Below are 14,498 nucleotides of genomic sequence, written 5' to 3'. Positions count from 1 at the left end.
AGAGAGGGAGAGTGAGAGAGAGAGAGAGGAAGGCAAAGAGATCAACAAAGTCTAGACTTGGTGTTTTTTCGGTGTGAGTTTGTGTGTGAGTATCTGGTTTTATAGATTTTCAAAAGAATAAAGTTTTTTTTTTCGAAAATTTTCAATAATTTTAGAATTTTGCCGAAAAATACAGGCACACTCAGAGACACGAAGAGAGTGGCCAGAGAGAAACTAATTTTAGTGGCAATTTCCGTTTTTGGGTTATTTTGACCAAAAAGGATTTACTCATTTTGGTCGGATTCTTTCAGAGATATTAGTCCTACCAGAGATATTAGTCCCTAAAAAGTTCGTGGAAAAGAATCCTTGAAATATTGTCCCATTCTTGTCCTTTTGATTCTGTGATAGCCCCTAGAAAAATAGTTTTTAAAAGTCCAAGTCTGTGGCCCAAATATTTTTTAAAAAAATCATGAAAAATTTCATTAGAGGCGCAAATAGTCCTTGAGTCTTTGCGACCCCCCTTGAAAATGATTCCTTAAAGTTTGTAGCTTTGACAGTCCTTGAAAAATATTTTTTTAAAAATCCCTGTCTGTAGCTAAGACTTGACAACCCTGGTAAAATCCTAAAATTCCAGGTTTTGCAGTCCTATTTGTCTTGGGAAAATATTCTATTAAAAAGTCACGTTAAAAGTTCCAAAAAAGCCTTAAAGAATATTTCCCAAAGATCCAAGTTTGAAGCTCCAAAGGTCACGCTTATGGCTCTGATAGTCCTTGAACTTTTTTTCTAAAAAAAAAACACGTTTATGGCTCTTGTCCTTGAAAATAATTTGAAAATAATCTTGTCCTTGAAAATAATTTGAAAATAATCTTGTCCTTGAAAAATAATTTTTAAATTTTAATTTTCCACGTTTATGGCACTGATAGTCGTTGAAAAATAATATTTAAAAAATCCACGTTTATGGCTCTGATAGTCCTTGAAAAATAATTTTAAAAAAATTCACGTTTATGACTCTGATAGTCCTTAAAAATTATTTTTTAAAAAATCCACGATTATGGCTCTGATAGTCCTTGAAAAATAATATTTAAAAAACCACATTTATGGCTCTGATAGTCCTTAAAAACACTTGGTTTTAAATCCACGTTTATGGCTCTAATAGTCCTTGAAAACTAATTTTTAAAAACCCCACGTTTATGGCTCTGATAATCCTTGAAGAATAATTTTTAAAAAATTTATGGCGCTGATAGTCCTCGAAAAATAATTTTTAAAAAATCCACGTTAATGGCTCTGATAGTCCTTGAAAAATAATTTTTAAAAAATCCACGTTAATGGCTCTGATAGTCCTTGAAAAATAATTTTCAATAAATCCATGTTTGTGGCTCTGCTAGTTCTTAAAAAAAATTACTTTTAAAAAATCCAGGTCTACGGATCTAATAGTCCTTGACAAATAATTTGTAAAAAATCCACGTTAATGGCACTGCTATTCCTTGGCAAATAATTTTAAAAAAATCCACGTTTATGGCTCTGATAGTCCTTGAAAAATAATTTTTAAAAAATCCACGTTTATGGCTCGGATAGTCCTTGACAAATAATTTGTAAAAAATTCACGTTTATGGCTCGGATAATCCTTGAAAAATAATTTTTAAAAAATCCACGTTTATGGCTCTGATAGTCCTTGAAAAATAATTTTAAAAAAATCCACGTTTATGGCTCTGATAGTCCTTGAAAAATAATTTTTAAAACATCCACGTTTATGGCTCTGATAGTCCTTGAAAAATAATTTTTAAAAAATCCACGTTTATGGCTCGGATAATCCTTGAAAAATAATTTTTAAAAAATCCACGTTTATGGGTCTGATAGTCCTTGAAATATAATTTTTAAAAAATCCACGTTTATGGCTCTGATAGTCCTTAAAAAATAATTTTTAAAAAATCCACGTTTATGCCTTTGCTAGTCCTTGAAAAATAATTTTTAAAAAATCCACGTGTATGGCTCTGATAGTCCTTGAAAAATTATTTTAAAAAAATCCACGTTTATGGCTCTAATAGTCGTTGAAAAATAATTTTTAAAAAATCCACGTTTATGGCTCTGATAGTCCTTGAAAAATAATTTTTAAAAAATCCACGTTTATGGCTCTGATAGTCCTTGAAAAATAAATTTTAAAAGATCCACGTTTATGGCTCTGATAGTCCTTGAAAAATAATTTTTAAAAAATCCACGTTTATGGCTCTGATAGTCCTTGACAAATAATTTTTAAAAAATCCACGTTTATGGCTCTGATCGTCCTTGACAAATAATTTTTAAAAAATCCACGTTTATGGCTCTGATAGTCCTTGAAAAATAATTTTTAAAAAATCCACGTTTATGGCTCTGGTAGTCCCTGAAAAATAATGTTTAAAAAATCCACGATTATGACTCTGATAGTCTTCGAAAAATAAATTTTAAAAAATCTACGTTTATGGCTCTAATGGTCCTTGAAAATTAATTTTTAAAAAATCCACGTTTAAGGCTCTAATGGTCCTTGAAAAATAATTTTTAAAAAATCCACGTTTATGGCTCTGATAATCCTTAAAAAATAATTTTTAAAAAATCCACGTTTATGGCTCTGATAGTATTCGAAAAATAATTTTTAAAAAATCCACGTTTATGGCTCTGATAGTCTTCGAAAAATGAATTTTAAAAAATCCACGTTTATGGCTCTGATAGTCGTTGAAAAATAATTTTTAAAAAATCCACGTTTATGGCTCTGATAGTCCTTGAAAAATAATTTTTAAAAAATCCACGTTTATGGCTCTGATAGTCTTTGAAAAATAATTTTTAAAAAATCCACGTCTATCGTCCTGATAGTCCTTGAAAAATAATTTTTAAAAAATTCAGGTTTATGGCTCTAATAGTCCTTGAAAAGTAGTTTTAAAAAAATCCAGGTTTATGGCTCTAATAGTCCTGTAAAATTATTTTTTAAAAAATCCACGTTTATGGCTCTGATAGTCCTTGAAAAATATTTTTTAAAAAATCCACGTTTATGGCTCTGATAATCCTCGAAAAATAATTAAAAAAAAATCCACGTTTATGGCTCTGATAGTCCTTGAAAAACAATTTCTAAAAAATCCACGTTTATGGCTCTGATAGTCCTTGAAAAATAATTTTTAAAAAATCCACGTTTATGGCTCTGATAGTCGTTGAAAAATAATTTTTAAAAAATCCACGTTTATGGCTCTAACGGTCCTTGAAAAATAATTTTTAAAAAATCCACGTTTATGGCTCTGATAATCCTTGAAAAATAATTTTTAAAAAATCCACGTTTATGGCTCTAGTAGTCTTTGAAAAATAATTGTTAAAAATCTACGTTTATGGCTCTGATAGTCCTTGAAAAACAATTTCTAAAAAATCCACGTTTATGGCTCTGATAATCCTCGAAAAATAATTTAAAAAAAATTCACGTTTATGGCTCTGATAGTCCTTGAAAAACAATTTCTAAAAAATCCACGTTTATGGCTCTGCTAGTCCTTGAAAAATATTTTTTAATAAATCCACGTTTATGGCTCTGCTAGTCCTTGAAAAATATTTTTTAAAAATTCCACGTATATGGCTCTGCTAGTCCTTGAAAAATAATTTTTAAAGAGTCCACGTTTATGGCCCTGATAGTCTTTGAAAAATAATTTATAAAGAGTCCACGTTTTATGGCTCTGATAGTCGTTGAAAAATAATTTTTAAAAAATTCACGTTTACGGCTCTGCCAGTCCTTGAAAATAATTTTTAGAAAATCCACGTTTGCGGCTGTGATAGTCCTTGAAAAATAATTTTTCAAAAATCCACGTTTTATGGCTCTGATAGTCGTTGAAAAATAGTTTTTAAAAAATTCACGTTTATGGTTCTGATAATCCTTGAAAAAAGATAATTTCTAAAAAATCCACGTTTATGGCTCTGGTAGTCTTTGAAAGATTTTTTAAATATCAACGTTTGTAGATCAGAAATTCTTCGAAAAATATTCCTTCAAAAGTTTACGTTTGTATCTAAAATAGTCCTCGAATATATTTCTTAGTCCTTTAAAAATGTTTCTTTAAATAATAGAGGCTAAGAGACATTATAGAGATCTTTTCTAAGTCCTTTGGTCTCTCTCAATTGTAAAAAAAATCTATATGGCAACCCTGTCTTCACTCGCATACACATTTGTTGCTATCCTTTTGTGTTGTAGGAGAGTAGGTAACAAGTTTTTCACGTTGTCCCTTCATTTCCATTTCAAAACAGAACAACAAAAGAAAAAATAAAAACAAAACAAAATCCTTTTGACAGATGTGCGCAGGCGTAACAGTTTTTCAATGCCACACAGATGAGATTAATGGGTGCCTGTCGTATAACTGTGAGTGTGTATGTGTGCATTACCACACATACTCATACATCTACCAATGTGTTTCTAAGTGAGTGTGGAAAATTCGACTTTTTTCGCTTGAATTCTGGGAAAACAACGAATGCCTAGATTTGTCTTTTGTAATTCGAGAAAAACAAAACATTTCAATGGGTTCTCTCCTTTTCAAAGAGAATGAGCGAGCGAGCGAGTGTGTGTGTGCGTGAGAGATTATGTTTGTCCGCATTGTTTTTAAGCTAAAATTGCTTTTTCTTTTGATCCCGGCTAGTGCAGAAATGCTTGTAGTGCAGTAAAGACGCTTTTTAGATTGAAAACGCATTTTGAAAATTATTTTTTTCATTTCAAAGTTTTTGTCAAAGAAAAGAAAGTTTTCTGTGCGAAAAAAAGTTTGTGTGTGTGTGTTTGTGCTTTTTCATAAAGTTCTTTTGGAGTTGTGTGTGATATTAAGCTTAAAGCTGTGTTAGCTTTTAAGTTTCAAAAGCTTAAGGATTGTTTAAGAAAAGAAAAAACCTTTTTTAAAAATAGATCCTACTTTGAATAGCCATTTTGAGTTTGAAATTGTCATTTTACACCTTTGATTTGTGAGTACGAAATATAGAAGAGTTCTTGAGAAATATTTTTGCATAGAAATCATTTCGAAAACTGCTCTGCAATCCCAATGTTCGTGGAAATATTTAAGAAATTATCTAAAAAATAATATTAAAAATGAAAATAAATGTTACGGGCCGGTTTCTGTATGGCGATACGGAAGTGAATGCAAAAGTAAATCTCTACTCCAAATGACTTTCTAAATATTTTTATTTATTTAATTTTTTTTTTTTTTTTTTTTTTTTGAGTTAAATTCAATGTTTGGAATGCATATTATGGTATTCGCCATACAAAAACCAATCCCAAATATTTTTCAAGTTGATCCTGCTGCTTCAAATATCCTGAAAAATTGTATCCAAATGAAAAAATTATTGAAATTATTCAAATTAGAGTTAATCTTTTTTTGTCAGAATTTACTTTTATGTCAGGAGTTGATGTTACTAAATTTTGTGAGGCTCAATACACTTTGGAAATGGATCTTAAGGATTCCGATTATTTTTAAGGCTCAGAAAAAAGTTTGGCAGCTGTTATGTTCTCAAAAAAAATCCTCTGATAAACGTAAGGACGTATTTTCAAAAGTTTCACATTTAAAGTTTTGTTAGTTCTTGGAAAAAAATAAAAAAAATCCATAATTGTAGCTGTCATAGTCCTGAAAAATGTTCTCTAAAATTTTTTTTTTGATTAAAACATCTGAGAGTCTTTGGGAAATATTCCTCAAAGAAAAACAAAAACATGATGGCCTATGAAAAATACAGCTTAAAATTTATCGAGTACTGATATTCCATAAAAATCCACATCTGTACCTGTTATAGTCTTCCTAAAAAATCCACGTTTATAGCTCTGAAAATCCTTGAGCCCCCTTTGATTAAATTTCAGAGTCTTAATTTTGAAAATTTCTAAAAATAATACTAAAATTCCACATTTGCAGATTGTCCTAGAAAAATATTCCACGTTTATGGCATTGAAATATTACATATCCTAATTACCGTTCAAAACATAACTTAAAAAGAAATTGAAAATATTTATTAAAAAGCCCACATTTGTGACTCTGAAAATCCTCGGCACATTTCTGTTATAATGTCCTTTAAATCCTGGAAAAATGTTTATTTATATGTCTTTGAATTCCTCGAGAATATTCCTCAAAAATTCCACGTTTGTAACTCTGAAAATCCTCGACCAATTTATGTTAAAAAATCCTTAAAAAATATGTATTAAAAAGTTCACGTTTAGAGCTTGAACCTTATTCCTTAAAAAGACCACATCTTTAATCGTTCAAAGAGAAAAAAAAACAAATGATTAAGGACACAAACGTGTTTTTAACCATTGATGGGACTGTTGCCGTAATTTTCCCATCTCAGAGCTTATACTCTTTGCAAAGTTTTAGAACCCAAATTCTTAAAAAGACCACGCCTGTAGCTCTGAGAATCCTTGAAAAATATTTGTTAAGAAAACCTTGAAAACAATTTTTTCAAAAGTTCTTGAAATCCTTGAAAAATATTTCTTAAAAAGTCCACGTTTGCAGCTCCGATAGTCCTTTACACATTTTCCTTAATATACATAATTAGAGCTCTGGTGGTGCTTGAAAAACATGACCTACAATTCTAACTTAGAATTCTTGAGAACATTCCGATAGTCCTTGAACATTATTCCTTAAAATGCCTGTAGCTCTGAAAAATATTTGTTAAGAAATCTTTGAAAACAATTTAAAAAAAACCTTGAAATCCTTGAAATATACTCCTTAAAAAAGACCAGCACGGATAGTCCTTAAAAAATATTTCTTAAAAATTTATAATTAGAGCTCTAATGGTGAAAAAAAAAAACACTTTTATAGCTTTGGCAGTCCGCGAAAACGGCTCTGCAAGTTCTCGAAAATATTCCTTAAAAAACATACGGTTATAGCTTCGGAAAAAAATCTGTAGCTACGGTTGTCCTTACAAATTATTATCTAAAAATGAATATTTGTAGCCACAATGGTCCTTACAAATTTTTCCCCAAAATTCCACGTTTGCAGCTGTAAATGACTTGGAAAAAGCGCTAATACGAAATTTTAAACAGTTTCCTGATAATAAGGTAAAATCATCAAAATACCGAATAAAGGGAGGTAACGTCATATGGGGGCTATACGGAGGCGTGGACCGTGATAGCCCATCTTTGAACTCTACCTGCCTGCAGACAAAAGACTGATTTGTGCAAAATTTTAGCTTCCTATATTTATTTGTTTTGACTCTAGCGTGATTATCACAGACGGACGGACGGACAGAGCGAAATCGTCTTAGAATTTTACGCTGATCATGAAAAATGTCTAAAGTTATTATTTCGATGAGCTATAAACGGAACTTTATATACCCTCCATGCTACGTATGGTGGAGGGTGTAAAAATCAGCACACACACACACACACACAAAACTACACACAAAATTTTCTCAAAACTGCACTACAATATTTTCTGTTCGCTCAACAACACTTGTCGTATATATTTCCATTTTTCCGATTTTTACTAATTCCTATTTCTATTTTCTTTTTTTCAGATACCATCCCATTAATTCCGATGAAGTGACTTCTCCAACACACCCCTTCCAGTTACATTTATTGACTCCAACTAACCTATTTCTCTCTTTTTCTAGGTTAACCATCAAAAAGTGAAACAAAAAAATTAAGGTAATGAGAACATCAGAACTAAAACCCCCACCCGTCATCAGTATTATCATCATCATCATATCACAAAAGGATCTAACAACTGCACTTGGTGGCCGGCCAGCTTAAAGAAAATCGCCTAATATATAACCACAAAAATATTTATCATTACAAAAATCATCATCATCATTGTATTTAAAGAAAAAAATATGATTGAAATTAACATATCATTATTTGTATGGGCAGCGGGGCAGGTTGTGGAGCTTTATAATAATTACATGATTTAGTATGTGGCTTTTTTAATATCATATATCAGATTTATTCATCTAAATAATACATTATATCTTTCCTATCAGCCATTGTTATAATAGAATGCTATAGACATTTTGAACTCCCTGGTACATAGCCACACATTTTGACTTCATTAAATCAAATGGCACAAAAAAAGAAGCTTAAAATAAGTTTCTTAATTTTTTTTATTTTATTTTATTTTATTTTTTTTGTAAATTTAAGAATGTTTCCTTATTCCTAAGGATATATTTAGTATGATCGTTTAAGTATAAAAAAGCAGAAACATGCTGGTTTAATACTCCTCCCTACAAAATTTCATCGAAAATCTCTCATAATATCATAAAACAACTCTTAAGCAAATCATTTTGTCAAAGGAAGAAATTAATGGCAGTGTTTTAAACGTTCGTGCCTTAAGTCTTTTGTTTTGCAACTCTCTCTCTCTCTTTATAACTCCAAACAATGTAAATTTGGCAAAGAGAACAGTTTCTCTGAAGTAAAGCACTAAACAAAATGCCTCTGTTTTGTCTAATAAAGCTTTCTCTTTCATATAAAGAGAATTCACAAAAGACTTAGAACACGAACATGGTTTTAGCCATTGATGAGACTGTTGTCACAACTTTCTCCTCTCAGAGCGTAATCTCTTTGCCAAGTTTTGCAACGTTTGGGGATAAAATAAGAGTTGTAAAACAAAAGACTTAAGACACGAACAGCTATTGGCCTTTTTTGAGGGGATGATTATTCTCTTGGTTTCCACTGAGTCTCTCGGAGAAAAATTAAGAGCTGAAAATTAAAGACTTAAGAAACAAACGTGTTGTAAATGTTAAATTGTATATCTTTATATTATTCTTTGCATTTAAAATTAAAATTATACGAATAAAAATATTTAAATGAAAATAAAATATTTAAATGTCTATAAATATGTAAAAAATTAAAAATAGAAAATCCTTTGGAAAAATAAAAAAAAATATAAAAATTATTATTTAAAAAATATATATAACAATTATTTGAAAAAATAAATATTTGGAAAAAATATACAAATTATTTTAAATAAAAAAATATAAAAATGATATTGAAAAAAATTATATTTTTAAATTTTTTTTTTTTTTTGAATTCTATAAATTTTAAAAATGTTGTTTAATAAATTAAATAAATTTAGAAAATTTAAAAATTGTATGGAAAAAAATCATATTTTTAAAATAATTTTATAAATTCAATTCAATAAATTTTAAAAATGTTGTTTAATAAATTAAATAAATTTACAAAATTTGATTATTAAACAGGAAATTTATTAACATTACCTAAAAAATTATTATATTTATTATTATTAGATTAAAAAAATATTTATTTAAATAAAAATTAATTCATTTATTAACCATGGTTCATTAGATTGATAAAGGCATGCCATTGTAGTTTGTTGTGTAAAATTTGTAATAGAATTTTAGAAAAATTAACAATCAATAAATCAAGTTCTGACAGGACTTAGTTCAAAATTATTACATATAATATACCGTTCTTCATAAAAACACCATAGCACACAACATTTCCTAATTTACTAACCCATATAAATGCTAGACAAGCTACATGTAACCAACAATAAATCACTTTTGCTTTTTCATGATGTTTAAAATGTACCAAAAAAATTAACAATTTATGAAACATTAAAAGTTAAATATTTTTAAAAAATATTTAAAAGTTTGCATATTTAAAAAGGCAACAAATTCAAAAAAAAAATAATTTTATTAGAAAAATTTAAGAATTTTTAAAATTTTGAAAAAAAAAGACTTAAATATATCGGTTTTTCATTAAATAAAAAATTTAAAATTTTTATTTTTTTCATATTTTAATTTTTTTTTTTGAAATTTTTTTAAAATTTATTTTTTCATTATTTTGGAACTTTTAAGCCTCTTTTTACTTTTATTTTTTTGTTTTCTTAAATCCTAAATTTATTCAAAATGCCAAAAAATTACAATTTTTAAAACATTAAAAGTTAAATATTTTTAAAAATATTTAAAAGTCTAATTTTTTTAAAAGGAAAAAATAAAAAAGGAAAAAAAATCTTTTAAAATTTTTTTTTTAAATATTTAAAATTTAAATAAAAATCGGGTTTTCTTTAAAAAAAATATATTTTTTTCAAATCTTTAATTTTTTGAATACTTAAAATTAAAAAAATCAGATTTTCCTTAAAAAAAATTTTTTTTTTCTTTTTTTTTTTTTGAAATTTTTTCGAAATTCAATTTTTTCATTTCTTGTGAAGTTAAGTTTCTGTTCAAGTTTATTTCTTTTTTTATTGTTAAATTTTTTCAAAAGAAGATTTTCAAAATTAAAATTTTCAAAAAATTGAAATTATAAAAAATTGAAAATTTAATTTTAAAAAATAAATAAATTTATTTAATTATTTAATTTTATGAAAATCCGATAAATGTTAACGCTTTAATTAAACTCTCTAATACAAAACCTTCCACAGAAAAATCCACTAATTCTATCTCTTCCCCTCTCCTATTCTCCCCCTCTCCACAGATCTAACGCACAAATTGGAACAACCGCACAAAGAGAACACCGCCCCGAATCAGGTGCACAAAGTCAATCGCCGCAAATCCCGCCCCGGTAGCATAAGTCCCAACAGCAACAACAACAATAACAACAACACCACCAAATCACAAAACTCCATCGGCGATGTTGCTTCCAATACCGTGGCTGCTGCAGCAGCCCTCATTGGTGGTGGAGCGGCCGGTGTCAATGAAATCAATCGCAAACGTTTGTCCATGTCCGATGTTTCCGACATGCTCTACGAGTTCTATCGTGCCAATGCTGCCGCTGCCAAAGTACCCAAACAACAGTCTCAGACATCGGTGCTGGGCGCAGTGGTTTCGAAATTCTGTGGCCAGACATCACCCACCTCGGCCGAAACATTGGAACCCTCCAGCATTGCTGCCATTGCCACAAATGGTGCTGCCTCGGAGACGGCCATAAAAAATAATTTCGCTGATGAAAAAGTAGCGGGAGCTGTGCTGCCCACCATGGGAGCTGCATCGCAAAATCCCAAATTGAAATATACCCTAAAGGCCGGTGGGGAGGCAGACAATGCCACCACAGCTACAGCTCGGGTGCCCTTTATTACCGCCATACCCACCTCGGTGTTGACCGTGACACCCAACATAAGCACCAGCGATGAACCGCTGGACATAAAACCCATAATTAATCCCACCACGGGCTTGGTAGAGTCCACTCCCACCACCACCTCCGACAGCCAAACAAGTGTCATCAAACAAGTTCCTCCAGCCAATAACCAGGCAGCTGCCATTGCTGCGGCCCTTTTCCGTGATGGCTATCACAGCTTCCAGCAGCAAATCCGGGCCCAGGAAATAATGAAATTCCAAACGGGAAAATTCAAGGCCCTCCACCGCACCAATGAATCTACGCCCACCAAAATTCTGGAAACCTTCCTGAGGCAGCAACGCAACTCCGAATGTGATACCAATTCCGATCACAATGATGGCGACGATGAGGATGATTCGCGCTACAATGGTTTCGATGACATCCATCTCATGGATCAATCCAAATCGGCCCTGCCTCAGTTATTGCAAAATGCCTTGTCATCACAAAACTCCGCACCCGCCACACCCGGTTCGGTGGACTATCTCTCGGATGAGTCACAAAAATACATGAATTTAGCGGCCCAGGCTCAGGCATTGCGTAATTTGGAATATTCCTTGGGTGACTTTGGCAGTACCAGTCCCAATGAGAATTCTGGGCCCACAGGGGTGGGGGCAGATGGTGAACCCATTTATGAGTGTCGTCATTGTGGCAAGAAATATCGTTGGAAGTCCACCCTGAGACGCCATGAAAATGTGGAGTGCGGTGGCAAGGAGCCGTCGCATCAATGTCCCTACTGTCCATACAAATCGAAACAACGTGGCAACCTCGGTGTCCATGTGCGCAAACATCATTCGAACATGCCACAGTTGGCCAGTCGCCGCCGTTCAAAATATTCGGTAAAATGTGAATCGAATGTCAGCAGTGCCAATGCTTCCGATGACTCAAATTCGAAGCTAATCATTGACTGCTCCAAATGAGTGTGGGCCTTTCTCTTGGCCCAATCCATGGAGTTCGATAGATGACAGTGTAATACGAAGAGATTTGCGAGTGCGGGAAATGTTGAGTTGTGGCAGGGATGGGAGAGAAGGTGGCACACGCAGAGTGAAGAGAATGGTGATGGCGATGATGATGTTGATGATGAGGGAGATGATGATGAGAAAGAAGATGAAGAGCAAGAGAAGAAGATGGGTGTGGATGAGCCAGCTGAGGTAGAGAGGCCAATCTGTAACAATGGTAAGAAATTTAAGAAATTAATTAAAAAATATTTAAAAAAAATTTTTTTTTTAAAATCCAAAAAAAAATTCCTTGAACTAAAAAATATTTTTTAAAAACTCCCTTAAAGAAATATTAAAAAAAATGTTGAAAATGTATTCGTGGAAGATTATTAACAATGCTCTCTCTCTCTCTCTCTTAATACGAAAGAGAAAAAGCAAAAGACTTAAGACACGAACGTGTTGTTAACCATTGATGAGACTGTTGTCTTAATTTTCTTCTCTCAGAACTTAAGTTCTTTGCAAAGTTTGATGATATAAGGAGAGTGGCAGAACAAAAGACTTAAGACACAAACATTTATTGCTCCTTTGTAGGGTTAATTATTCTTTTGGTTTTCCATTGAATCTCTCGGAGAAAAATAAGCGCGGAATGTAAAAGACTTAAGAAACAAATTTGTTGTGAATGTGAAATTGAAAATATTTCTATTATTCTAAGAAAGTGTTATTTTATTTATTTTTCATCTGCTTGCCTGTCTGCCAAAGGTATAGAGAGACCATTTCATATTCATATAAAATCAGTAAGTAAAAGTCAAAAGTCGGCCGACTATATAATACCCTACACCACTATGCATATTTGAAGATCATACCACCTATCAATATTCGGCTTTCAAGCAGTTATAATTTGGTTTCAAAGGGAACTAATATATGGGAGGCATATTCAATTCTGAATCGATTTTCAATCCATTTGGGCTGATATTAGCCATTATTTGCACAATAAACCTAAATTGGGATTAGGGATATATGTGAGAGCTATATCCAAATCTTAGTCGATCTCAATAAAATTTGACAAAGGTATTTCCGAGCTGTATAAGATATCCGGTACCAAATATCATTTTTGTCGAATGTATATTACGAATGTGAGGGACTTAAAACACCAAATCGGATGAAACATACATATGGGAGGTAAGGCTATAGCTGAACCGATTTTCACCAAATTTGATGTATTTGCTACTTGACTGAATTCGGTCGGATGTGCCAAATTTTATATCACTTGGAGTGATATTAGCCATTTGGTGCACAATTAATCCGAAATCGGTTGAAGATATATATTGAGCTATATGCAAATCTGAACCGATCTCGATAAACGTTGACGGAGGTATTTCTGGGCCGTATCTGATATCTGGTACCAAAGATCAATGTTGTGGAGTGCATATTAAGCATGTGAGGGACTTCGGATATGGGAGCTATAGCTATATCTGAACCGATTTTCACCAAAGTTGATGAACTTGCTTCTATGCTAAATTCCGCCGGAACAGCCAAATTTCAGATATTGCTAACTTAGCGCACAATTGACCCGAAATCGGTCAACCCGAATACAGGGTTTTACATTTTTTTTTTAAATTTATTGAATGAAAGCAAAAAATGTCGGAAGTAGCATCAAATTTTAGAATAAGTTTAGATTTTTTCGAAATGGTCAGCTTTGGCACGAATCATGGCCTTCAAACGGTCAATGAAACCGTCACACACTGCCCGAATGTTGCTCTGCGGTATTTTGGCTCATTCTCGGCGAAACACTTGCCTGAGGTGATCGACACTTTGGTATTTTTAGTGCCAACCTTGCTTTCCAAAATACTCCCGACATAATAGTCCAACGGATTGGTATCCGTTGGAAATAAAGCTGCGCTGGAAATACAGCGAGGAATCTTATTTTGTAACCATTCTTAGGTGGCTCGTGCTAAGTGCGATGGTGCTGAGTCCTGTTGGAATGTCCAAGGTCTGCGACCAAAATTTTTGCGTGTCCAAGTCTTTAATACAACCCCGGAATATTTTCGCGATAATATTCGGCATTTATTCTGATGCCACAGTCGATTAAAACGAGCGGAGAGCGACCGACCATCTGCTGTTATGGCGTCCCACACCATCACCATGGCCGGCTTGAGGCTTGAGTTCTGGTGGTCAACCGAAGGTGCACATTTTCAACTCTTTGGCAAGTAAACACGATGATTTTGTTTTTTCTACTACAAACTGCTGGACAACGAATGTTTTCTCAGCGGAGAAAACCAAATTCGGCAGTTCATCACTTTCGGCCAAGCGAAGCAACTCTTTAGCTCTTTTGAGTCTATTTTCCTTCTGTTGCGGTGTAAGTTCTTGCCGTTTTATGAATTTCAATGAAATTGAGGTTGCCGTTTTTTCATCTCACATTGTGTGGTTGAAGACTTAAGACACGAATGTTTTTCTCTCACCATTTATGAGACTGTTGTCGTAATTTTCTCCTCTCAAAATTTAATCCCTTTGCAAACTTTGCAATGTTTGGTGATTTAATGAGAATTGTAAAA

General features: G+C 32.2%; 1 protein-coding gene across 1 annotated transcript in view; it reads left to right on the top strand.

Annotated features, from left to right (window-relative positions):
- Positions 1-12,184, top strand: part of LOC101899414 (longitudinals lacking protein, isoforms F/I/K/T) — a 301,516-nt gene extending 289,332 nt beyond the window's left edge. The window contains exon 6 of the mRNA XM_059131032.1: positions 10,373-12,184. Coding sequence (XP_058987015.1) covers positions 10,373-11,928 — 1,556 coding nt within the window. The 3' untranslated portion in view covers positions 11,929-12,184. The remainder of the gene's footprint in view (positions 1-10,372) is intronic.
- The last annotated feature ends 2,314 nt before the right edge of the window (positions 12,185-14,498 follow it).

The sequence above is a fragment of the Musca domestica genome, unplaced genomic scaffold (genome assembly GCF_030504385.1).
Source record: "Musca domestica strain aabys unplaced genomic scaffold, Musca_domestica.polishedcontigs.V.1.1 8, whole genome shotgun sequence".
Lineage (NCBI taxonomy): Eukaryota > Metazoa > Arthropoda > Insecta > Diptera > Muscidae > Musca > Musca domestica.
The sequence above is the reverse complement of the archived record's forward strand: the minus strand, read 5'-3'. Positions and strand labels throughout refer to the sequence as shown.